At 45.5% G+C, this 27,165-nt stretch overlaps 1 protein-coding gene across 1 annotated transcript in view; it reads right to left on the bottom strand.

Annotated features, from left to right (window-relative positions):
- The window catches only part of QSOX1 (quiescin sulfhydryl oxidase 1), a 78,452-nt gene that overhangs the window by 46,286 nt on the left and 5,001 nt on the right, over nt 1-27,165 (bottom strand). The window contains exon 2 of the mRNA XM_081915085.1: nt 3,321-3,421. Coding sequence (XP_081771211.1) covers nt 3,321-3,421 — 101 coding nt within the window. The remainder of the gene's footprint in view (nt 1-3,320; nt 3,422-27,165) is intronic.

Consider the following 27,165-nt stretch of genomic DNA (forward strand, 5'->3'; position numbering starts at 1 on the left):
GTCAGAGGCGAGGTACTGCACAAAAGGAGACCAGACATTGTTGGTGCAATTGCATCAGGATTTTTAAGGCCGTGTCCGGTTCCCAGTTCTAACTTCTAACACACAAAACACTCGCACAATCGTTCCTGTGGAACTGCTGTAGCAGCTTCCCTACATCTGAGTACATTATCTGGAAGCAGTAGGGGCAGCAAATGAATGTCCATTTAGAAGGACAAATCCTCCTCCCAGCTCTCAGTACGTTTCTGAGCACAATTCAGTGTTGGTGCTGACCTTTAAAGCCCTAAACGGCCTCGGTCCAGTATACCTGAAGGAGCTTCTCCACCCCCATCGTTCTGCCCGGACACTGAGGTCCAGCTCCGAGGGCCTTCTGGCGGTTCCCTCACTGCGAGAAGTGAGGTTACAGGGAACCAGGCAGAGGGCCTTCTCGGTTGTGGCGCCCGCCCTGTGGAACGCCTTCCCACCAGATGTCAAAGAGAAAAACAATTACCAGACTTTTAGAAGTCATCTGAAGGCAGCCCTGTTTAGGGAAGCTTTTAATGTTTAACAGACCATTGTATTTTAATATTTTGTCGGAAGCCGCCCAAAGTGGCTGGGGAAACCCAGCCAGATGGGCGGGGTATAAAATAATAATAATAATCATAATAATTTATTATTTATACCCCGCCCATCTGGCTGGGCCTCCCCAGCCACTCTGGGCGGCTTCCATAAAAACAAAAAATACAGTAAAATATCGCACGTTAAAAACTTCCCTGAACAGGGCTGCCTTAAGATGTCTTCTGAATGTGAGCACCAACACTTTGAATTGTGCTTGGAAACATACTGGGAGCCAATGTAGGTCTTTCAAGACCGGTGTTATATGGTCTCGGCAGCCGCTCCCAGTCACCAGTCTAGCTGCCGCATTCTGGATTAGTTGTAGTTTCCGAGTCACCTTCAAAGGTAGCCCCACGTAGAGCGCATTGCAGTAGTCCAAGCGGGAGATAACCAGAGCATGTACCACTCTGGCAAGACAGTCCGCAGGCAGATAGGGTCTCAGCCTACGTACCAGATGGAGCTGGTAAACAGCTGCCCTGGATACAGATTTGACCTGTGCCTCCATGGACAGCTGTGAGTCCAATTGTTGTTGTTGTTGTTGTTGTTGTTATGCAGGTGGAAGTAAGGGAATGGGGGAGTTTCTCAAGCCCAGTGCTATGGTCAGGCTATGGTCAGAGGAAGAAACAGAAAACAAGCCAATTTGCACGTATGAACCAGCCCTGATGCTTACTGCATTCCTAGACCATGGGAACGAAGGCAAACACAGGATTACCTATACGCAACAACTTTGGGTGTGTGTGTGTAATTTTTTTGTTTTGTTATTATGTTATGTATTTTGCGTTTTCATTTTGCATTTTTATGTTGTAAACCACCCTGTGATTTTCAGATGGAGGGCGGTATATTAACAACAACAATTTTAATCACAAGAAGTGCCAACAGTGGAAGAATGGCAGATGAAGGTGATGGACTTTTGGGAGCTAGACGACCTGACCAGAAGAGTCCACAACCGGAAGGAGGAGGAGTACCAAGAGGAATGGAAGAAATTCAAAGACTACTTAGCTAAATATGTTAAAATAAATTAAATAGACTTACTTGTGAGTATCAGATAGGCCTAGGATTTAAATATGTGATGTTGTAGAATACTATGTTAAGTTAAAATGAAAAGAAAGAAAGATGTTAATTGACTAAGTAAATTTTAGTGAAAATAGTTTCGGAAAACTGCTACAATGATCTATAAGGAAACTCAGCCAGGGGGATTCGAGGAAGTCACCCAACAATGTTAAAAAAAGTGGAACTATTACAATTAGGATAAACGTTTGTTTGTTTTTTGATTCTATTTGTTTGTTTTAAATCTGGAAAACTAATAAAAAATTTTTGGAAGCAGCAACAATTTCAAAAAATATTTTGCATACAAGCAAAGTGCTTAAACTTCAAAATCAGTTCAGTTGCTTTCTATTAAACAAGGCTGTTTTTCAGCTTCTATCCTCTTAATAAAAATGCTTGCTAAAAATAAAAATAAATCCACTCTGCTTGCCTGGCAAAGCAGGTGAGTCAGAAACCTCTCCAGATAGCTAGGTGGGGAAGCTTTTGGAAACCAGAAGAGCCACGGTTCTCCTCCCTGCCACCATCACCACAATTGGCTAACACAGGTATGTGAGGGCAGGTAGGCTAGTAAAAGTTTATAGGCGCTTCTGACGACATCGGTGCAAGGGAGATCTTTTGTTTAGGAAGGGTTCCTGCAGGTACGCACAGGTAACTCTATTTGCTCCGTCCATCCTTGCTCAGTAATCTCTATTACTGAGATGAGATAGGTGAGCAGGACCTTCAACCAGCGCCCAGTGCCTACAAGCTCACTGGCTCCCACCAGCCCTGCCCCACAGTCTGCCCCATGGCCTGAGGACCCCAGGAGGAGCAGCGCTAGACTGAGAAGGCTTAGCAATGGCCGTTGTGTGTATTCTACGCATATTTTAATGAACTGAACAGAGTGAAAGATTATGAAGCATGGGGGCATGGGAAGTGTATGTATGAACTTAACAGCAATTAGCTTTTGCCCCCGGTTGCTATTTTGTTGATGCTGTTAACATTGTTTTATAGATTATAAAATGATTTGTTAATCATATAACATGACTTGCTGTAATTGTGATGTTTGGCTTATTTTTTAGTTGCTGTTTCGCTTTATAGATTGCAGTTATTTTATTGATGATTTGTTCATTGTTTTGTATTACAGTGGTACCTCAGGTTAAGTACTTAATTCGTTCCGGAGGTCTGTACTTAACCTGAAACTGTTCTTAACCTGAAGCACCACTTTAGCTAATGGGGCCTCCTGCTGCTGCCGCACCGCCGGAGCACAATTTCTGTTCTCATCCTGAAGCAAAGTTCTTAACCTGAAGCACTATTTCTGGGTTAGCGGAGTGTGTAACCTGAAGCGTATGTAACCCAAGCTACCACTGTATTTACATTGTATTTTAGGTGTTCTTTTGTGTTTTGTTATGCGGCTGTTATTTACTGTTTGTAAGCCGATTTGAGAAAGCAGCATAGAACTATGATCCATCAAATCTTTCCGTTTAAACAGGCAAACCAGATTTTCCTGCTTTGCTTTCTGAACAAAGGCCTGGTTTTACAGAAAGGGCCCTCTCCTTCAGTTTGGGGGCTCCTGCTCTCCTGCTACCCTTCTGCAAAGGCATAGGGCATTCAGCATCAACCCTAAACGCAATAGGAGGATCCAGCTGAACTAGCTGCAGCGCCGTCACCCTTGAACTTGCCCTCACCTACCCCAAAGGCAACTTTACCTTCAGTGTTGGGTAGCCGGTGATCCCGAAATCCGAGCAGATTTTCTGGTTGCTGGCCTCAGCACAGTCTAGGACCCCCAGAGTCACAGCAGGTCTCCAATCTGGAGGGGGAATAAGATACAGACAGGAGAATAAAAATTATTACAGTCATATCTCAGGTTACAGACGCTTCAGGTTGCGTTTTTTCAGGTTATGGACACACCGAAACCCGGAAGTACCAGAACGGGTTACTTCCGTGTTTTGGTGGTCACGCATGCTCACAAGTGCTAAATCGCACTTTGCACATGCGCAGAAGTGCCGAATTGCAACGGGGCTGCGGGTTGCAAACGTGCATCCCACACGGATCACATTCGCAACCCGAGCGTCCACTGTATTTTAGATAGATGATAATAATAATAATAATTTATTATTTGTACCCTGCCCATCTGGCTGGGTCTCCCCAGCCACTCTGGGCGGCTTCCAACAAAGATGAAAGATACACTAAGATGTCACATATTAAAAACTTCCCTGAACAGGGCTGCCTTCAGATGTCTTCTGAATGTCAGGTAGTGGTTTATCGCTTTGACATCTGGTGGGAGGGTGTTCCACAGGGCGGGGGCCACTACCGAGAAGGCCCTCTGCCTGGTTCCCTGTAACTTGGCCTCTCGCAGTGAGGGAACCGCCAGAAGGCTCTCGGAGCTGGACCTCAGTGTCCGGGCAGAACGATGGGGGAGGAGACGCTCTTTCAGATATACTGGACCGAGGCCGTTTAGGGCTTTAAAGGTCAGCACCAACACTTTGAATTGTGCTCGGAAACGTACTGGGAGCCAATGTAGGTCTTTCAAGACCGGTGTTATATGGTCTCGGCAGCTGCTCCCAGTCACCAGTCTAGCTGCCACATTCTGGATTAGTTGTAGTATTCTGGATTAGTTGTAGATGATATATAGATAGATGGATAGATGATTGATAGATGATAGGTAGATGATAGATAGATAGATGATAGATAGATAGATAGATGATAGATACATAGATGATAGATAGATAGATAGATAGATAGATAGATAGATGATAGATAGATAGATGATAGATAGATAGATACAGATAGATAGATAGATAGATAGATAGATAGATAGATAGATAGAGACAGACAGACAGACAGACAGACAGCAGGCGTTATTTCCTTTCCTCTGCACATTCTTCCACAGTACAGAAAAATTACCAGAACAAAGTTGACTAGTTTTATCTTCCGTGTGGTTTTTAGCTTATGACGGAGACTGGCTGAGCCTCCCTAATGTCCCAGAGAGGCAGAGAGTTGGATAGGAAGAAAGATCATGGGAACAAAAGGTAGGAGGAGAAGCAGTGAAGAGGAGGAGGAGCCCTGCAGGCCAACTGAGGTGAAGGTTGAAAGAGGAGTAAGGAGAAGAATGAAATCAAAGAGGAGGAGGAGACCATGACCTGGGAGGCGACTGGAGAACTTTTAATGGCCGGAAAGGCTGAAGTTCACATACAGACTATACAACTCTATATATTTATCTAGACATTGAGATTGTCGCTCTCTATGAACAGACGTGTGTGTTTGTGTGTGTGGCAATTTAATAAGGAGTTGTGTAAGATGGAATCAACTTATTTATAAAGTTGGTCAAGAACCCCATTCTAATGCATAGAAAAGTTTCAAACCATCAAAGACCACATTTTAGGAAGTACCAACAACCCAGAAAATCCCTGATGAAGGGCAACATAAATACACTTTTTGAAAAGAACAAAAATCTGTGGGGATTGGAACTTTGTTGGCTTCTGCCAACAAATGGGTCCCTCCCATTTTCTTATTTATTTATTTATTTATTTATTTATTTATTTATTTATTTATTCTTATTTATTTCTTATCATAGCAGCATATGTAATTATAACACAAAATGAATAAGATTCTTAATCATAACTGGACAACAAAACCATGATCTCTGAATAACCACTTAACAATAAGGTTACTAACCAAACGCTTACCCAAAAGATATGCTTCAATCTTCCTACCGGCAGTGATCCCATGTTAAAATAATTCTAAAGCAGCATTCTCATAAGGCCCTTGATCTACCTCGTCAGAAATGATATATATTCCATAACGCTCCTTCACAAATATTAGCACATCATAAATCCATAAATCTTATTCGGCTCAAAACCATATCTCTTCCTATAATCAATACGCTTCTGCTGTTTTGCCAAGAAATTGTCTTCTTTCTCGATCTGTTAGAAAATATGTTAATTTGGACATTACTGCAGGGATTATTTGACCTGGATTTTCATGAGGTTTCACTGTCCCCATATCTTATACTTGCAAGAGGCTTAAGAAGAACGGCAAGAAATACAGTGGTGCTCCATACCTGCTTAGCACTTTAAAAAATCCTAAAGTATCAGGATTTGGGCCTGACAGAGGAAGAATATTGGTCCAGACAGACAGTTGGCATGACCCAGATAAGGCTCATTTCATGTGTTACTAAAATGTTAGACTAAGGCCAGGGAAACCTGGATTCAAGTTGCAGCTTGGACCATGAAGTCCAGTGGGCAACCTCAGACCAGTCATAATCTGCCTACCTTGCAGGGATGTTGTAAGAATAAAATCGTAGGAGCCACATGTGCCATATTGCATCTACCAGGAGTACCCCTGACCAGAAGAGCTGACTCTGAGCTGGTTCCTCAGGCACAGACTGAACTGCTTCCCCCCACAACCCCACAAGTTTGCTCAACATCTTGCTTGCTCTGGGCCTCCAGTCTTGACCTTACCATCTTTAGTCTCATTCCAATACAGTGGTACCTCGGGTTAAGTACTTAATTCATTCTGGAGGTCCGTTCTTAACCTGAAACTGTTCTTAACCTGAAGCACCACTTTAGCTAATGGGGCCTCCCGCTGCCACCGCTGCATGATTTCTGTTCTCATCCTGAAGCAAAGTTCTTAACCCGAGGTACTATTTCTGGGTTAGCGGAGTCTGTAACCTGAAGCGTATGCAACCTGAAGCGTCTGTAACCCGAGGTACCATTGTATTCCCTCGACATCAGTCAAAACATTGTGTTGAGCAAATCCAAGGAACGCAAATTCAGGCTCAGTACATGTTCCTACAGGGAACAGCAGAAGGTGTTAACCAAGAGAGCTATTTCAAGATGGCACATTGCGAACCCTCTGCATCAGGAGACACTCTCAGTCGCCACCCTAGCAGGGAGTCACAACAGCAGCCCAAATCCCAGCTGCTCCACCCTAGGCTTTTGGTCCCAACTGTCTTGGAGATTAAGGAAGCCCTTGTTAAAATTCCCATTCCTTGCCACGCCTTACTCTTGTTTCATGGGAGTGGCAAAGATGCTCGCCCATCCACATGCTTGATCCGTGGCCAAACTACATGGCCCAGACAACCTTGAAGACAGAGGCTGCACGTGGACCTACAAGGCCGGAGGTCAAATCCCAGCTCAGGCACAGATTTACTGGAATTGCTTTGCTGAACTCATCGGAACTTGGCCTCAGTTACCACACCCATTGCCTCTCAAGCCTTTCTAAGCCTGGGGTTGGGCCAGGCAAAAGCTACGGTCAGGCAAAGAATCATAGACACCGAGAGACAATGGGACTGCTCAAGGTGCCCCGACCATAGCTGTCAACTTACAGATTTGAAAATAAGGGGCCAGCAGTCTCAAAAATAAGGGATCAGCAGCCAAAATAAGGGATTTTAGTCAACCAGCAGCCAAACGAAGCCTCAAGCGGTGGTTCCCACAGCGCAGCAACCCGGCAAAGGGGATGCAGCAAGGAAAACCACCGTCACCTCTCCGCTGGGAAGCGCTGAGCAAAGGCGAGTCCCCAGGCAAGCTCCACCCCCCAGTCGTTCTTAGACTCCTTATTGGGTGAGCAACGCAGCCAAGCAACACGGTTGGAGCCTCCCTCCTCCCTGGCTGGCAGGGAAGGAGGGAGAGGAGCTGCTTCCTTTGAAACCCGGGAAATTTAAGGGACATCCTCAATAAGGGACAGCAGCGGGACACGGCGCTGGGATAAGGGACTTTCCCACCAAATAAGGGACGGTTGACAGCTATGGCCCCGACTATAAAATTGGAGAAATTGAGATATATATAGCTGCACCGGCAGCATATCTCTTCTTCCTCGTATCTAAAAATGCAAGAAGAGCCTTTACACTCGCCAGAAGCTCAGCCCTGCCCTCACCAGTCCTGGAAGGAGCCTTTTAAAAAGTCCCATGCGCTCAGAGACTTTGCGCCTGTTTATTGGGGGAGGTAGGGAGCCCAGAACACTTGTTCTTTAGATGTCCCTTTTATGAAGAGGCCTGTAGTAAGACCATTGGTCCCCTGCTGGTGAGGCTTGCTGACCTCCCAGAAAAGCAAAAATTCGACGTTTTCCTGTTAGGCAAAGATCAGAAGGCAACCCACATGGTCGCCAGATTCTGTATACAGATCTGTAGGCGCAGAGCATCTCCCAACTCAAACTAGTTTGTTAAGAAAATCCCCAAACTCGGTTCTATGGGTGACTCTGGGTCAGATCCGGTAGTTTACTGTTGTACAGTGGTGCCCCGCAAGACGAACACCTCGCAGATGGAAAACCCGCTAGACGAAAGGGTTTTCTGTTTTGGAGGCGCTTCGCAAAACGAATTTCCCCATGGGCTTGCTTCGCAAGACGAAAAAGTCTTGCGAGTTCCTTCGGGGTTTTTTCCCTTTCCCCCCCTTTTCCTAAGCCGCTAAGCCGCTTATCAGCTGATCGCTAAAAGCCGCTAAACCGCTAATAGCGCTAATCCGCTAAGCTGTCAATGGGCTTGCTTCGCAAGACGAAAAAACCACTACACGAAGAGCCTCACGGAACGACTTAATTTCGTCTTGTGAGGCACCACTGTACATTGTTTTTAAATTCATTGTTGTACAATGTTTTAATTGTTTGTTTTCCTTCTGTGACTGTACCCCCAAGTGTGTTTTATAAGCTGGTCTCTGACCATAATAAATTATCCATCTACCTACCTACCTACCTACCACACCCATCAAATGACCTAATGTATGTGCAGAGATTTTGGAACCTCACATTCAAGGTTCCCAAGTTGAGATTCCTGCATTACAAGGGGTTGGACGACCCTCGCGACCTAGATAAATTTTTCCTCTTCATACAAAACTGTGCATTTTGTGAAGGGTCTTTACGCTAATTACTTGTTTTGGCGGCATGCTCATTTTCAAACAGGCAGTCTCCAGGAAAGGCCCAGGAGTGTAGGAAATGAAAGGCAACTCAGGTACAGTCCAAAACTGTAACCAAAATAAATTACAGAAGTTGATGGCTGCCCCTTCAGCTGTCCTAAGGGAAGGAGGGATCACTCCATCAGCTTTGTCAGGCTCCTCCTTCCCCCTTAAACGTGCCAGTTTGCCAACAGTTTTAAGAACTGGTGTCCGGGTTTGATATCCGCTTTCCCTTCTGTGTCATTTCAGTTTGCAAGCCTGTGGGCAGGGACTGTGCTGTTTTAATTTATTGCTGCCCCGGGAGCCTTTCTGGCTGAGGAGCAGGGTACTGGTGCTCTAATGTAAATAAACAGAACTGCTCGCTTTGCATTATCCCTAAGCAAAAAGGCCAATTCCCCCTCTCCCCACTTAGGTTTTTGTGTAATTTGGAGCGTTCAGGTGGGAAAGGAAGCAGCAGCAGCTGGAGAGCAGAGGAAAGAGAGTTAAAGAAAATAATAATAATAATAATAATAATAATAATAATAATAATAATAATAATTTATTTATAACCTGCACATCTGGCTGGGCATCCCCAGCCACTCTGGGCGGCTTCCAACCAAATATTAAAATACAGCAATCAAACATCAAAAGCTTCCCTAAACAGGGCTGCCTTCAGATGTCTTCTAAAAGTTTGGTAGTTGTTCTCTTTGACATCTGGTGGGAGGGTGTTCCACAGGGCGGGTGCCACTACCAAGAAGGCCCTCTGCCTGGTTCCCTGTAGCTTGGCGTCTCACAGTGAGGGAACCACCAGAAGGCCCTCGGTGCTGGGCCTCAGTGTCCGGGCAGAACAATGGGGGTGGAGACGCTCCTTCAGGTATACTGAACCAAGGCCGTTTAGGGCTTTAAAGGTCAGCACCAACACTTTGAATTGTGCTCGGAAATGTACAGAAGTACAGCCTGGCCACAGAGGACGAGGAGGAGGAATTAACTCGGCATGTGGCCCAACTAAAGGCAGCCAAAGTTCTCAAACCCTTGACCTCAGGCAGGAACTCTACCCCTTTCCCCCAGCAAAGCTCTGGATGGACTGAGAGGAACTGCTGAAAGGGATTGGCCACACCCAGTCAAGGAAGTTTCCATGCGCCAATGGAGCAGGGTCAAGCGATACCACTAATTCTGCCAGGTCAGACTTGTTTGGTACTGTGAGAAGCAGGAGCCTCTCCTTGTAGCACCTCTGATGTGCATATTTTACTTCTGCCAACTTTGACAGGAGCAGGGCCGGCTACTGTGCAGGACCCGACCCAGCGGCGGAGCAAGCCGGGGCAGGACACTCCGTGGGACCTCCAGGAGTCTGCCTGCCTCCTCCACTCAGCCGCCCTATAGCTGAGGGGCAGACAGCGGGCAGACCATTCGGGGCAGAGTGGCGCCTGCGCACGCCCAAGCCACCACGCCACTCCCAGGAGAGACATGTGGCTCAGGCGTGCTGCAGGCCCCGTGGTGAGTGACGCCAAGCATTTTGTCACCCCCCTCAGTGGTGACACATGAGGCGGCCTGGCCCTGACCCAACCTGGTCTGCTAAACCAGGTGAAGGCAGCCGATGGAACTCAAACCCTCAGTGAGTTAGGGACTTCCTGCAGTTCTGGTGGTTGAGCGGACAAGACCAGTGGCGGATCCAATGGTCAAAAAGTTGGTTTCTGCATGTGCTGTAGAGGGAAGTGAGGGGCAGATGGGGCTTGTCCTCCTGGGAAAGGAGCCCATCTAGGAGAAGGAATACTCTGATCCTAAATCTCCACTGCCTTGTGGGTTATCTTCAGGAGAAGAGAAGGCTAAGCAGTAAACCCTACACAATTCCGGAATGGCATCCCTAAGATGGTTAGATTGTGCCTTGTACACTTGCAGCCAAGCTAGTGCTTTCCTCTGGACCACATCCACAGTGAGGCTTGTTGCCTGGGCTGCCCAGGACCTCCATACACGCTGCCCAGGCTTGTGCCCTGGGGTGGTCACTTCAGTGCGGCCATGCAGCAATTTGACTTCAGCCCTGAAGGCACACTCCTCGGCCCAGTATACCTGAAGGAGCGTCTCTACCCCCATCGTTCAGCCCAGACACTGAGGTCCAGTGCCGAGGGCCTTCTGGCAGTTCCCTCACCGCAAGAAGCAAAGCTACAGGGAACCAGGCAGAGGGCCTTCTCGGTGGTGGCGCCCGCCCTGTGGAATGCCCTCCCACCAGATGTCAAAGAGACAAACAACTACCTGACATTTAGAAGACATCTCAAGGCAGCCCTGTTTAGGGAAGTTTTGAATGTGTGACATGTTAATGTATTATTAATCTTTGTTGGAAGCCGCCCAGAGTGGCTGGGGAAACCCAACCAGATGAGCAGAGTACAAATAAATAATAATAATAATAATAATAATTATTATTATTATTATTATTATTATTATTATTATTATTATTATTATTATTATTATTATACAGCCTCGGTGTCCACAATAAACATACACGGAAGAACGGTGTTTGTTCTCCAGGTGCTTACAATCCAAATTTTGACCAGGGGATGAGAGAAACATCCAGGAGAGCAGTAGAAGGCAAGAGTGGCAGAACACCAAGACAACAGAGAGGCAAGGGAGATTGCAACGTCCACCGTGAGTCATTTTGCTTCGCTTCTGTTCCCTCAGATTCCATGCAGAATACAAGCTGTCCTTCCCACAGATGACGAGAGCTGTAGCCTGGGACTAAGAACATGCCAATTATCACTTCCTACGGGAGAAGTATTTGCGTTTCCATCTCTGCCACTGACTCAGCAAGACGTTAGGCAACTCTCTTGATCTCCATTTCCTCATTTAACCTAATAGGGGTAATCATAATGACCTGATGCCGGTAAAAAAGGACTTTGAAACATACCACGGACGTGCGCCATTCTGAACACAACACATTACTCAGCCTTCCCCGAATCGTCCCCAACTTGAGGGGTTCCCAGAGATTACGGTATTAATTTTAACAAGGCAGTTCCTGATGGACAACGCAAGAACGAGGAAAGCGAGAAGAAAGGCAAAGCATCAGCGCGGTACAGTGGTACCTTGGGTTACATCCGCTTCAGGTTACAGACTCCGCTAACCCAGAAATATTACCTCGGGTTAAGAACTTTGCTTCAGGATGAGAACAGAAATCGTGCTCCGGCAGCGCAGCAGCAGCAGGAGGCCCCATTAGCTAAAGCGGTGCTTCAGGTTAAGAACAGTTTCAGGTTAAGAATGGACCTCCAGAACGAATTAAGTACCTAACCCGAGGTACCACTGTACAGGAAAAGAGAAATTGTAGGAAAGTGGCAAAATGCCAAATGTGCTTTCGTGAAGACCTTCAGGGCCACAAAGATAATTTACCTAATAAGGCAACATCTCTTTAAAAACAAACAAACCCGGAAGGTTTGTCCCAGCTTCCCCCTTGAAGCAAGACCTGCACATTTTATACTCTGCAGCTGTGGAAATTAGGTGGGCCCAATTGGTGTGGGGGGCGGCTGGCAGGGGGATGTAGGGGTGCATAGGCAATCGGAAGCTTTATTAATGCTGGGGAAATTCCAAAGAAGCAGTCAAGTCCAGATCAGCTACCTGAAATAGGTGAATGCAACATTGTCCCCTACAACTGGAAGGCAAAATGAAGCCCCTGGATTGGACAGACTGGGTACAGTGGTGCCTCGCTAGACGAAAAGAATCTGTTCCGCGATTCTCTTTGTCTAGCGGTTTTTTCGTCTTGCGAAGCAAGCCCATTGACAGCTTAGCGGATTAGCGCTACAGCTGTCTAGCGGCTTCTAGCGATCAGCTGTTAAACGGCTTATCAGCGGAACAGCTGATAAGCGGCTTAGGAAAAGGGCGAAAAAAGCGAAAAAAGCCCGCGGGGGGATGCAAGATTTTTTCGTCTTGCGAAGCAACCCCATAGGGAAATTCGTTTTGCGAAGCGCCTCCAAAACGGAAAACCCTTTCGTCTAGCGGGTTTTCCGTCTTGCGAGGCGTTCGTCTTGCGGGGCACCACTGTATTTGTCAATTTAGAAAGACTGAGAGGATGCTAAATCACAAAGCACTTTTAAGCTGAGGACAGTGGATGCTCGGGTTGCGAACATGATCCTTCCCGGAAGCACGTTCGCAACCCACAGCGTTTGCAACCCGCCGTGCCACGTGTGCACACACCGCAATTTGGCGCTTCTGCGCAAAGTGCAATTTAGTGCTTTTGCGCATGCGCAAGCACCGAAACCCAGAAGTAACCAGTTCCGGTACTTCCAGGTTCGGTGCAGTGCGCAACCCGAAATCGCGCAACTCGAAGTGTGTGTAACCCGAGGTATGACTGTACACAATAAAATTATTGATAAAGCAGATTTTTAATCCCCCAAAACTGAAAAATGCACACACGTAAAATAATTATCAATAAAAACATAAAAGGTAAAGGTAAAGGTACCCCTGCTCGTACCCCTTGCCAGACTCTAGGGTTGTGCGCTCATCTCACTCTAGAGGCCGGGAGCCAGCGCTGTCCGCAGACACTTCCGGGTCACGTGGCCAGCGTGACAAAGCACACGGAAATGCCGTTTACCTTCCCGCTATAAAGTGGTACCTATTTATCTACTTGCACTTAAGGGTGCTTTCTAACTGCTAGGTGGGCAGGAGCTGGGACATAAAAACATAGATAATACTTTAAATAAAAACATAGATAATACTTTAAACGCAAACATAAATAACTAAATTTTATGGCTGTGTAGTCTTGCTGAAATAAAAAGGTTTGCTGCAAGCAAACAAGGCGGCGAAGGTTCCCTCTGCCTTGTGTCAACAGCTGACGCCACACTGAAAGAGTTATGAAGAGTAAATAATAGGAGCACAACCTTGTCTAGGCAAGGCAGTATACGTATTCTGCCTGTAAAACACCAGCCACAATCTGCACTACGCATTGAAAACAATGTCATACCCTTTTAACCAGGCGTGCCTTTCGCCAAGGGATCCTGGAAACTGTGGTTTGTTTAAAGGGTGCTGAGAGGTTTTAGGGGACCTCAACTCCCCTCACAGAGCTACCATTTCCAGAGTTCCCTGGGGTGTTAAATCACTCTGCAAACTGTAGCTCAGGGAGTCTCCTAATAACTCTCAGCACCCTGAAAAAACTCCATTTCCCAGGATTCTTTGGGGGAGGCCACAACTGTTCAAAGTAGTATGGTGTGCTTCAAACCTTAAATGTACATGGAGCCCCCAGTCTCTTAGCACCTCGAGTCCAGCTCCAGCTCCAACTGACCTTAGAGATTCTGGGTTGGAGAATAAACACTACAGGTCAGCCCGCTCACACCAGAGATGTTTGGCAGTAGGCGCACTCTGAGTAAACTCTGGGTTTTAAAGTCACTTTAAAAGTCATTTCTCCATGAAATGCACAGATGAGAGAGAAGCTTGAGAGGCGCAGCTCCCCTCTTCCACTACAGTATCACTTAAAAACTAACAGTTGTCAGCATTCGCAAGAGTTAGATTTGTGGGACCTGAATGGAGAAGCAATTAACCAATGGATTCTTTCGGAACACGCACACAGAAACATAGATTCTGAAGCGCGGAGTGGAAATCGAATCTGTAGGGCAAGGCATGATCAGGGGAGAAGTCCAGGGTGTTTCGGCAGCACCCCAATCCCTCTGTTGGAAGGAAACTGAAAAGGGGATTCCCGACAACAGGGGGCGGCAAGGTTTACCTCGCCTGGACCGGTTCACTCCAGTGGAGATCCCTCCATGGGCCGGATAGTGTGCGTGCCCGCAATTTCTGGCGTCTGCATAGATGCAATTTTCGGTGTCTGCGTCTGCGCAGATGCAATTTCCAGCACCGCGGAAGTGAGTCCCCATGCCAGTTTAGCGCAGCACAGGGGGACTCGCTGAGTGGGCGGCTCAGTTCGGGAGTGGCTCGTGGGCCGGTTAAATGACCTCTGTGGGCTGCTTGTGACCCATCGGCCTTAGGTTGCCGACCCCTGCCCTACAAGGAAGGCAACTAATTGTACCTGTTTGTCTTCACTGAACCGATTGATTGACTTCCTTGACAAGAGATTATGCTTTCCCCAAAACACAGATGAGACACACATCAATAGAGCAGAGAAAAAAGATTATTTCTCCACCTGTTATCCCTGAGGCAAATAAAAGGTTTATGTAGCACAAATCGTTACTAATGAATGCAAGACTGAAAAGGTATGGCCCACATGAATAAGAATGAACACCACCAGGACATCAATGGAGAGAGATAAAGGTCAGGAAATTAAAGCCACTTGTGGGGACCATAATCTGCTACCAAAACACTGAGATTTTTAAATCTATCTCTTAAAAACTAAAGGCACAAGCAGTCACTGGTCCCATTCATTTCAATGGGAGGGTGAGATCACTGGAATCAATGGGACCCCTTGCTCAGTTTTGGTTGGATCATGTTTTGTGGTCTAGACTGCTAAGATTTTTGAGTGTTTCTTTAATGGAGGAAGGGAATGGACTGCGAATGGCCATGGGAAAAGAAAATATGAGAAGATTCCTATCCCCTTGCTCTTTCATTCAGCCAATGGGAAGGGGCATGGCAAAGGGGGGGGCGCTGCAAAGGGCTTCTGGGGTGGGAGGGGGACAAGAAAAACTGTTTGTCTTGTGGCTTAAGCATGGTTAGCTTAATAAACTATGGTTTAATAAAGTTAAATTATGGTTCAACTTTGGCTTAGGGAGGTGTGTGAACCAGGCCAGAGACTCCTCTGTAGTTGAAGAACACCCTCTCCTTGTGATCTCAAAGTCCAAGCCACAGAAACTTTGGAAAGCTGGAGCAATGAAGAGTCTTGCAAAGGTAAAAAGGTAAAGGTAAAGGACCCCTGGACGGTTAAGTCCAGTCAAAGGTGACTCTGGAGTTGCACCGCTCATTTCGCTTTCAGGCCAAGGGAGCCAGCATTTGTCCACAGACAGCTTTCCGGGTCATGTCGCCAGCATGACTAAACCGCTTCTGGCACAACGGGACACCATGATGGAAACCAGAGCACACGGAAACGCTGTTTACCTTCCTGCAAGAGTGGTACCTATTTATCTACTTGCACCGGTGTGCTTTCGAACTGCTAGGTTGGCAGGAGCTGGGACACAGCAACGGGAGCTCACTCCATCGCGGGGATTCAAACCGCCAACCTTCCGATCGGCAAGCCCAAGAGGCTCAGTGGTTTAGACCACGGCACCACCCACGTCTTGAGACTAACACATTTATTGCAGCATTTTTGTGCACGACAACTTATACCTGGAGATTCGTACTGTGAGTTTTGATTGACTGATTGAACCCACATATTAGTCAATATGATTTATAGAATCATATAACAGGAATAGCAGAGTTGGAAGGCTATTCATTAGGGTCATTTAACACAACCCCCTGCAATGCGGAATTCTGTCCTAAAACATCCATGATCTTAAAGCAAGCATTGCCCCCTGGATGAATACAATTGCCACTGGTCATACATTGAATACTTAAATGCAATTAACTTTTATTCTTAAAAATCTGCTGCCCGATTATAAATTGGCTGAAGCTGACAACACTCATAACTAATTTATCTCATCATTCCAAAACACTGCAAAGCAGTTCCAAGCTGCTGAGACAATCCCATTCCTGCCTTATCACAGCAGGCTCCCAGCAGCCTGTGTCTGTAACGATGTGGACTCCTGAAGTCCAAAATCATGGTACGTCTGGCAGATAACATTTAAAACTGGTTATTAGAGTGTGGGAGGAAAGAGACATGACCATCTATGCTGACTGACAAGCCAACTGGAAGCAGAAATGTATAGGCTACAAAAACTACTGTGTAGACTCCTGATGGGTGAGATTAGGAGGTCTAAGCCTAAAAGGAAATGTTTGGGAAATGTTTGGGCTCATCATCTTAAGACAAGCACTGGCACAATTCTCCAGCTGTAAAATACAGATTCAGCGTTCTAGGAAAGGCTTCCTCAACCTCGGCCCTCTAGATGTTTTTGAGACTACAATTCCCATCATCCCTGACCACTGGTCCTGCTAGCTAGGGATCATGGGAGTTGTAGGCTGAAAACATCTGGAGGGCCGAGGTTGAGGAAGCCTGCTCTAGGGTGAATGTCTTCTCCTCATATTCTAACCCTCAGGAACACCATAAAGCAGAAATCTAGTCCCTGGTCATCCTGGCTTTCAAAACCATTAACGTACAAATGTATGTCAACATTGCAAAGAAACAGAAAAGAAACCCAGCCATACAGTATAATTACAGCCATCACAACATCCCCTGGCAGCAAGTTCCGCAGGTTAACTATCTCTTACCAAAGACAACAAACTTCCTGGTGCCCAGAGCAACACTCATTTGCATTTACCCACAGCTATGCTAACCTCAAGCAGCAATTTCCCATCTCCCTGTGGAACAAGGAATGCTGAGCAGAGAGATATGTCTTCCTCAAAGTCTGGGGGTTGGCCATGCCTAATTCTCCCTCGGTTCTGCAAAATGGGAGAAAAACCTGTCTCCCTTCTTTGAATTACAGATAGGTAGCCGTGTTGGTCTGTCATAGTCAAAACAAAAAAAATTCCTTCCAGTAGCACCTTAAAGACCAACTAAGTTAGTTCTTGGTATGAGCTTTCGTGTGTATCTGAAGAAGTGTGCATGCACACGAAAGCTCATACCAAGAACTAACTTAGTTGGTCTTTAAGGTGCTACTGGAAGGAATTTTTTTTGTTTCCCTTCTTTGAGGCAACCCATTCACTCATACAATCCCCTCAGGGGCTTTGTAAAGACGGGATAAGCTAAGTCCTTTAGCACTGGGGGGGGGGGGCATCTTGCTGTTGCCCTCAAGATGTGATTGGACTACAACTTCCACCATTCTTGACCATGAGCCATGCTGGCTGGGACTGAAAGAAGCTGGCATATTACACACACACACACACACACACACACACACACACACACACACCTGTTTTAGCAGGAAGTCAACACAGCAGACACTTCCTTAAAGTAGGCAGCAGGAATTGTGATAATTAACACCTTTTCCCAACGTACCACTGGGTGCTAATCTATGTTGAGTTTTGATCATGGTTTATGCCAAGGAGAGGCAACCTAAGGTCCGTGGGCCAGATGCGACCCAATCACCCTCTCAATTCAGCCTGTGGACGATCCGGGAATCATTGTGTTTTTACTTGAGTAGAAGGTGTCCTTTTATTTAAAATGCATCTCTGGGTTATTTGTGGGGCCTGCCTGGTGTTTTTATATGAGTAGAATGTGTGCTTTTATGTAAAATACATCTCTGGGTTATTTGTGGAGCACAGGAATTTGTTCATTATTTTTTTCCAAAATATAGTCCGGCCCACCACATGGTGGACCGGCCCACGGCTGAAAAAGGTTGCTGACCCCTGGTTTATGCAGAAGGGACAGCAGAGGAGGCCTCTGTAAAACCCACGTTCTGGCCAGCACTGGCTTTAGAATCAGCATTACAAACCTGATCGAGACAAGAGTCAGGTTAAGTACTTAATTCGTTCCGGAGGTCCGTTCTTAACCTGAAGCACCAATTTAGCTAATGGGGTTTCCAGCTGCCGCTTCACTGCCGGAGCACGATTTCTGTTCTCATCCTGAAGCAAAGTTCTTAACCCGAGGTAATATTTCTGGGTTAGCGGAGTCTGTAGCCTGAAGTGTATGTAACCTGAGGTGCCACTGTACTGCCAAGCTGCAGGATCTCTTCCCGTAAAGGGAAGAGGGCTGACTCAGTCCACTCGAAGGCAGAATCAAGTCACCGTGTTTACAATTTCCTCTCGCCACCTCAAAGGGATGGAAATATTCTTCACTTCCTGCCCTGACCCAGCACAGCAGCAATGAAGTGGACCTTTTTGATCAGCCGATGCACTCCACCCCAGAGATGGCGAAACGTCCACGGCTGCAAAGTGGTTCAGACAGCCCTAATTGAGGCAATCAAATAACAAAGTGATTGGCAACACATTTCTGGAGGACGCACAGACCTATTAGGCATGGGTAGGCAAACTAAGGCCCGGGGGCCGGATCCAGCCCAACTGCTTTCCAAATCTGGCCCGCAGACAGTGTGTTTTTACATAAGTAGAATGTGTCCTTTTATTTAAAATGCATCTCTGGGTTATTTGTGGGGCATAGGAATTCGTTCATTTTTTCCTCCAAAATATAGTCTGGCCTCCCAGAAGGTCTGAGGGACAGTGGACCGGCCCCCTGCTGAAAAAGTTTGCTGACCCCTGCTATTAGGCCATAAAGCAAGGAGCCTCGAGATTTGAGGCCACACCAGGCCATCTCTTAATTTAGACAATAATGGAAGAGGTAAATGATAATGTAGCCATACATCAGCAACCCAAATTCCTCCACCATGTTTTGGACAGATGCGTTCCTCCTTTGGGGAAACAAACCTGTAGTATGGAAGAGGGGAAATGCAAGAAAGCTACACCCACTTACATAGAAATAAACAAAAGAGAAGACATACGCTTACAATATATTCCTAAAGAGCAGGGCACCAGGTGCCTCATTGCATGCAGGGTGAAAAATAGCAAACTATACTCTATGGCAAGGGACGCAGGTGGCACTGTGGGTTAAACCGCAGAGCCTAGGACTTACTGATCAGAAGGTCGGTGGTTCGAATCCCTGTGACGGGGTGAGCTCCCGTTGCTCGGTCCCTGCTCCTGCCAACCTAGCAGTTCAAAAGCACGTCAAAGTGCAAGTAGATAAATAGGTACCACTCTGGTGGGAAGATAAACAGCGTTTCCGTGCGCTGCTCTGGTTCGCCAGAAGCGGCTTAGTCATGCTGGCCACATGACCCGGAAGCTGTACGCCAGCTCCCTTGGCCAGTAAAGCGAGATGAATAATCCCGAAGGCTAGCTAGCTGAATTAGTCCTACTTGGGCCAGTGAAGAGGCCAAGGGAGAATTAGCTTTGGGGTCTCAGAGCGGGTAATCTTCATTTTTTTTTTTCTGCCAGTAGACAGATGGTCTGAGTTTTTCCTTTATTTATTTATTTTTTAAAATAATTTTTATTCATTTTCCAAATACATAATAAGAGACAAACAAAACACAAAACAAAAACATACAAAACATTTAAACATGTATAGTTTCATAATCTTATTTTCATGCACCTTCTTTCCCCTGACTTCCCCATACTTCCCTTTCACTGCATCCTTATTTTACAATTCTTTAGCAACTCCTCTGATCAATAATCTATTTAATTCCCTTTCATTAAATTTTTTACAGAGCGGGTAATCTTCATAAAAGGGGAGGGGGAGGGAAGAGAAGGGAAGGGAAGGGAAATAAAAGATCAGGCTGAATTCAAATTAAAGGCCAGGCGGAATAGCTCTGTCTTACAGGTCCGATGGAAGGAGCTTATGGTAAATCCTGCAGGGTCCTAGTCTCATGGGACAGAGCATTCCACCAGGTCGGAGCCATCACTGAGAAGGCCCTGGCCCTGGTGGAGGATAATCTGACTTCCTTAGGCCCAGGACCTCTAAACTATGGTTATCCATGGACCTTAAGGTCCTCTGCAGGGCATACCAGGAGAAGCGGTCCCGTAAATAATAATTACAGAATCCTTTTGTTGCCCCTCTACCACCTTGACTCCACAATGCCATTTATTCACCCAAAGAATAAGCTCGATATCAGGTATGCTGCTCAGGTGTGAAGTTTCTAAGAGTGGGTGCTGCGGGAAGAGAAAAAAAGCTACAGCACCTTGTTCTGTGTAGGTCCCTAATCAAATTGCAGCTGGCAGAGGGAGGAGATATGTCTGCACTGGGGCAAACGTGTGTCTTGATTCACTGTCTCTCTGGGTGGAATCAGGCATTAGTTGAGGAAAGCTGAAAATAGCAGGGTGGAGACATTGTCGCTCAAATGCAAAGGTGTCATCATATCACCTTGAAGTCTCAAACAGGGAATCCACAACCGTCTCCAGGCACAGGGTGGGTATGTCCTTGGAAACAGGCCTGCTTGCCATTTTTAAATGGGCAGCGTAGCTTCTGTGTAAATGGAGAGTTTCTGAACATCTGGTAAAAGTTCACCACACTTCACAGATGTTACAGATAAAGGACAGGAAGAGTGGGGAAAGATGCGTCCGAGAGCAAGTGGTTTTTGACCGGCAAAGTACAATGGCTCCGCCTGCAACATTCAAACGCATGTTCATTGTCCAAGAGGAAAAGGCTCTCTTTCGTCCACAATGAATAATCTATCCCATTTCTTTTATTGGTAGATCCTTGTTGTGCAAAGCGGTGTGTGTGTGTGTGTGTGTGTGTGTGTGTGTGTGTGTGTGTGTGTGTGTAAAAATGCATAAAGATAAATGACTGAAACTTGGCTGCACCGCAGTCATCACTGCTTTAAACCAAGTTGACAAGAATTTAAAAGCCAAAATATATATGTATTCGAATCTTGGAAATAGAGTCGAATCCGTAAGAAAAGTATATATGGGTGGAAAGTATTCTGTGCACATATCCAAACCAAAGAATGGCAGGATAAGAAGTGGGGATGTAGGCATTAAGGGTGTGAGACTGTCCTGGGCACACAGGGTGTGTTAATGTTGCACACACAACATATTCCCTGGCTGCAGGAATTCATAGCCATGGTGGTTGCTTCCATTTTGAAACACAACAAACATGAAAAGAGTAAAAACTTATGCATTTACCCTGGAAATACACTCCAAACTATATCCTGGGTGGCAGCAACACCACCAGATTCGAGGCCTGCTGAGAGCATAGAGAAGAGGGAAGTAAGAATTTCAAGGGAATTCTATAAAAGGTTTTTTTTTTAATCCCAAGAGTGCATAAAACTGCTAGCTGCAGCATACCAAAAACACATAACTAATCATAAAGCAGAGAACCGAAGGCTATGAGATTGCACAGATAAAAAGTAATGTGGTTGCAGTGCGGCCTTGTAAAAAGAAACAGCCTGGATACAACGTTTTTAATGGCACGTGTTTTAATTGCAGCATCGGTCCATGACGGAGTCGTTCTGCTCAGATTTAAGTGCGGTACAAGTCGAATTGATTAAAATTAATGAACTGAATCAGGACTTTCAGCTTAGAAGCACAAGTACAGTAGACTGATTTATATGAGAGTATCGTGGTTCAAGGGAAGACTTCTAGGCCACAAGGCAGAGAGGTTGATTGTGGTTTATTTAAACCACAAATAAAGACAGAACCAAGGTAGCAGCTATACCAGTACAGATGGAATTGGGAATATAGTATGGATGGCTACTGTCAATGCAGCAAGAGAACAGCACCGTCAAAGAGAGCAGGGAGGGGAACCATTAGGAATAATTACCGGTATTTGCAAGACTGGGGTAGAAATCTGGTGGAAGTTTGCCAATTCAGCTTAAATTTGGTTTGAAATGTGTATGCATCCAATCTTCCATCTTAAGATTCTGCCTTATACCGAATCAGACCATTGAGCCACCTAGCTCAGAACTGTCGACCCTCTTAAATAACCTTTAAGGTCAGCCCGAGGAGAGCTGCACAACATTGCGAAAGCTAATGCATTTATCGAAACATAAACTTCCGTGTGCCAAAGCCCATTTTGTTAGAGAGAGGTTTAGCACACACAGTATGGGCAGAACTGAACACACCAGGCCACTACACAAACTGGCCCTCATAGGCTAGTTAAATGGGGCGCTGGGAAATATGGGAGCCACCCTGCTGGTCCCTACACAAGGCGGCATCATACAGAAGTAATAATCCTCTAGTCCTGGAGTCTTCCCAGGCCTCCTTAGAGGGCCTTCACCAGCTGGTTCATACATTCTGCAGAGTCCAACAGTAAAAACGTTTTTTGGGGACTATAGCAATTCAGGCCTCTGGTGAGCGTCCTAGTTCCCCTTTAGAAAATATGATCTATTCAGCCTGCGTATAGTAAACATCACATATGGAGGCAGCCTTATGTGAAGAGAGTACTAGTACTAGTAATTTATTATTTGTGCCACACCCATCTGGCTGGGTTTCCCCAGCCACTCTGGGCGGCTTCCAACAAAGATTAAAAATACATTAAAATGTCACACATTAAACAAGGTTGCCTTCAGATGTCTTCTAAATGTCAGATAGTTGTTTACAGTGGTACCTCAGGTTAAGTACTTAATTCGTTCCGGAGGTCCGTTCTTAACCTGAAACTGTTCTTAACCTGAAGCACCACTTTAGCTAATGGGGCCTCCTGCTGCTGCCGCGCCGCAATTTCTGTTCTCATCCTGAAGCAAAGTTCTTAACCTGAAGCACTATTTCTGGGTTAGCGGAGTCTGTAACCTGAAGCGTATGTAACCCGAGGTACCACTGTATTTCCCTGACATCTGATGGGAGGGCGTTCCACAGGGCAGGTGCCACCACCGAGAAGGCCCTCTGCCTGGTTCCCTATAGCTTAGCTTCTCGAAATGAGGGAACCGCCAGAAGGCCCTCGGAGCAGGACCTCAGTGGACAATGGGGGTGGAGATGCTCCTTCAGGTATACTGGGCCGAGGCCGTTTAGGGCTTTAAAGGTCAACACCAACACTTTGAATTGTGCTCGGAAACGTACTGGGAGCCAATGTAGGTCTTTCAAGACCGGTGTTATATGGTCTTGGCGGCCGCTCCCAGTCACCAGTCTAGCTGCCACATTCTGGATTAGTTGTAGTTTCCGGGTCACCTTCAAAGGTAACCCCCACGTGTGCGTGTGTGTGTGTGTGTTAAACATCAAATGTCCTAATCTGCAGCCTGAAATTCAATTCAGGAAGTCCATTCCCATTTGATAGGGGTGAATGCGCAAACTGGCCCTAAATAATCAGTGTTCTAGAGAACCTGAATCTTCTGCTTACTTTACTCAAACAAGAAGAACAGGTTGCTCCTAGAAGTCCAGCTCTGACCTTTACTACGTGTTAACAGTGGATGATCTATCATCTAACCTGTAAGGTTAGAACAGCTGATCTAACTTCTATCGTCACTGTAAACATTTCACAAACTTCCAGATAGGTGTTTTTTTGGCAAGAGTTGACGCATCTGTCTTATGACAGCAGTTAATCACTTTAGACAGAGCAAGAAAAATCCCACAGGAAATGTGGTTGTCTTTTTTTGTGATAGCCTAAAGCAACAATAATACGTTTCATGCAACTATGTATATGACTTTACAGTAGATGCGATCATATGGCCTTTAATTTTCATATGGGAAGGGATTGAACAAGAAGTCACACCAACCAATCTATTTCATTCAACAGTCTGAAGAAGAAAAAACAAAAAAAAATTCCTTCCAGTAGCACCTTAAAGACCAACTAAGTTAGTTCTTGGTATGAGCTTTCGTGTGCATGCACACTTCTTCTGTATCTGAAGAAGTGTGCATGCACACGAAAGCTCATACCAAGAACTAACTTAGTTGGTCTTTAAGGTGCTACTGGAAGGAATTTTTTTTGTTTTGACTATGGCAAACCAACACGGCTACCTATCTGTAGTCTGAAGAAGGAGCCCCATTTAAAAATGGGAGGGGGGTAATTCTGCTCAGCCTTACATTATTATTTTCAACCTTCATCCTTCTACTGCCCTCTTTTTTGGGGGGGCTATAATCTCCCATTTGCTTTTAGTTTGGAATCTCTGCTAGCTCAGATTAGCAGAGATAAGGGAATAGCCCAGCCCCAAGACACAATCCTGCACCTCTCACTTTTAGAATTTGTGCATAACAATAGCAAACTTTAGCCCCTGGTCGCTCACTACTGACCAGAGAAGTCAATTGCTTTTGTCCAAAGCATATGCCATATTTTTTTTATCTCAGTAATGCATGGTATGTCAATATTTTCTCCATACAGAAATCAGGGTGGTGGAGGGGAAACTGAGGCTGAGACACAGCTGCTTGCCTGAGATCAGCGAGTGAGATCATATCAGGGAAGAGATTCGAATTCAAGATCTGATCACATTCATTCAGTTCACAAGCTGCCCAATAACAATACCTCTCTGGGCGTTGTACAAGACAATTGGGCCCCATCTGCAATATACATTAAAGGCAGGATCATGCCACTTTAAACAGCGTGGCTGAAGAATCAATCCCTCTTCACAGGGAACTCTGGGAATTGTAGCTCTGCGAGTTGAATAGGGGTCTTCTAACAACGTTTAAGATCCTGAACAAACTACAGTTCCCGTGAAAAAAGGTAGGATCCTGCTTTAAATGTATAGGGCACATAGGGCATTAGATCCAAAAGTTTCGAGATATGAACAGATACCACGGTTTCAATCAAATGACACACAGAAGCCAAAATGGTTTGCACACTAACATAGACAGAAATGCACACCCCTTCCATAGATCACTATCGGATGCCCAGAGTGGCTGGGGAAACCCAGCCAGATGGGCGGGGTACAAATAATAAATTATTATTATTATTATTATTATTATTATTATTATTATTATTATTATTATTATATAATCACATCCAAATGCATTTCTTGCACCTTGGCTACCGATTCGCTAGAGAACCTGCAAGCATCAACTGTCTCCAGATACATGCTGAATCCAGACAGGAATTTCAGTACAAGAGGAAAAGGATTGTGGAGAAGACACCTTGATATGGTATGACAAGAGACACAATGGACTGCAAACCGAATAAGAACCACCCAACTAGTTTAGGGAAAGGAATGGCAGTCAAAAACAGAAATAGTACAGCAGGAACGATCCAGTGTTGCGCATTAAATTAATGAAGTCATAACTCAAAGAGAATTTATGATGCAGTTAGCCCTATCCTGTAGAAATAATTGCACGGCAACTATAAAAGTTCTCAGTCCATTGATATACATGTATCTGCTTCTTTCTTTGCCAAGTAAGATTGTCTTCCATAAACACGGTCTCAACAGTGAGTCCGTAAGTGACTGTGGAGGCCAATTCTGGATCCACACGTCCTTCCACAGTGGGGACATAGGTTTCCAGGTGGGAGTTGATCATGGTGAGGGTTTGCCAAGTGTGTTTCTCCCTTGTGTCCTGAGTTCAAGTGTCTTCAAAACCCATGACACCTTTGGCAAAGGCTGTTCTCCAATTGGAGCGCTCGCAGGCCAGTGTTTCCCAGTTGTCAGTTCTTATAGTACATTTTTTAAAAATATGACTTGAGACAGTCTTTAAACCTCTTTTGTTGACCGCCAGCATTACGCTTTCCATTTTAATATAGCTATGGCTATATAAGAGGCAAAGACCAACTGATGAACATGCGCACATCATCTCGAGCCTGGAAGTGACCTTTAAAACAGCAAAAACGGCCCTAAGAGAGCCCAGAAAAGGCGAAAAATGTGCTTAGCAATCCCACAAACCTTTGCAAGTGCAACTCCAGGACCCCCGGCACTAACTGTTGTGCCACTGGTTTCCTAAACTGGCTTTTCAGGGGTTTCCAGAGCTTTAGCGAGTGTTCACAGGCTTCTCCGATCGTGTTTCAAATATATGTGATTTAATGTAAATTTACGGTGCCCCAGAACGTAACCCCCACGTAAACTGGGAGTTGCCTGTATATATTCTGATTTGTTGGAATGAATTAAATTAGCTACGTTTGTTATGAGGTGTCGTCATTAGGTTTAAATTGCAGTTGTGCATATGGATAATGCTAATAATAAACACATGTACATGTTGAAAGCTCTCCTGCTCTAGCCATATTGAATCACAGCAAAGCAGAACAAGGACACAGCAACACAACACAACACAACACAAGAAGCACGGCAAAGAAGCTGCAGGGAAGAAACACAAGACTGGAGAATATCCATGGGGCTTGTGGACAATGGCCAGTGCTTGATCATAAATAAACACGCATGTGCTCCCCCCCTCCCCAGGAACTCTTGCTTGGCTGCAGCTTCCTGAGACAAATACCACATCTCTTTAGATGCAGAAATGTTATACAGTGGTGCCTCGCAAGACGAAAAGAATCCGTTCTGCGAGTCTCTTCGTCTTGCGGTTTTTTCGTCTTGCGAAGCAAGCCCATTAGCGGCTTAGCGGGTCTGCTGATAAGTGGCTTAGCGGATCAGTTGATAAGCGGCTTAGCGGATCAGCTGTTAAGCGGCTTAGCGGCTTGGGAAAAAGGGGGGGAGGAAAAAAAACCCGCAGGAACTCGCAAGACATTTTCGTCTTGCAAAGCAAGCCCATAGGAAATTCGTTTTGCGAAGCACCTCCAAAACCCAAACCCTTTCGTCTAGCGGGTTTTCCATCTTGCGAGGCATTCGTCTTGCGGGGCACCACTGTACAAGCAGCTCAGGAGAATCGTTTGTGGAAAGAAGGGTGGATAAAAATCAATGATTTAAAAAAACAAAACCCCAACAGATTCTTTTGATTTAAATCGTTTTTTGGGTTTTTTTAAATCAGATTTTTAAAATAAAATGCTTTCGGAGGAAAAATCTTTCTAAAGATAGTTTTCTATTTAAGTTACATTATAGTCCAAAGGCTATTCATCAGGAGATAAGGATTTGTTCTAAGTTTTTCATGTGTGCTAAAACTCAGTCTAAGTAGTTTTTTTTAAAAAAAAAAGTTTAACCACATCAGTTAACAAACATTGATACATATGCTACAATGTTATTTGCTTTAGTTAAATTGTTATTAAGGAAATGATTATTTTTCTCCTGCCAATAAAGTACTGCCGCCACCCACTCTTACCGGCACTGCGCGGCTGCCCACTTCTGGGTTGGAGGAGCACCGGAAATAGCCTGTGCGCATGCGTTATTTGTACATGCGCAAGCGTTATTTCCGGTGCACAGCCGGGTTGGAGGAGGCCTGTGCACATGCGCACAAGCTATTTCTG

Source organism: Podarcis melisellensis (genome assembly GCF_964234715.1).
Source record: "Podarcis melisellensis genome assembly, chromosome: 6".
NCBI lineage: Eukaryota > Metazoa > Chordata > Lepidosauria > Squamata > Lacertidae > Podarcis > Podarcis melisellensis.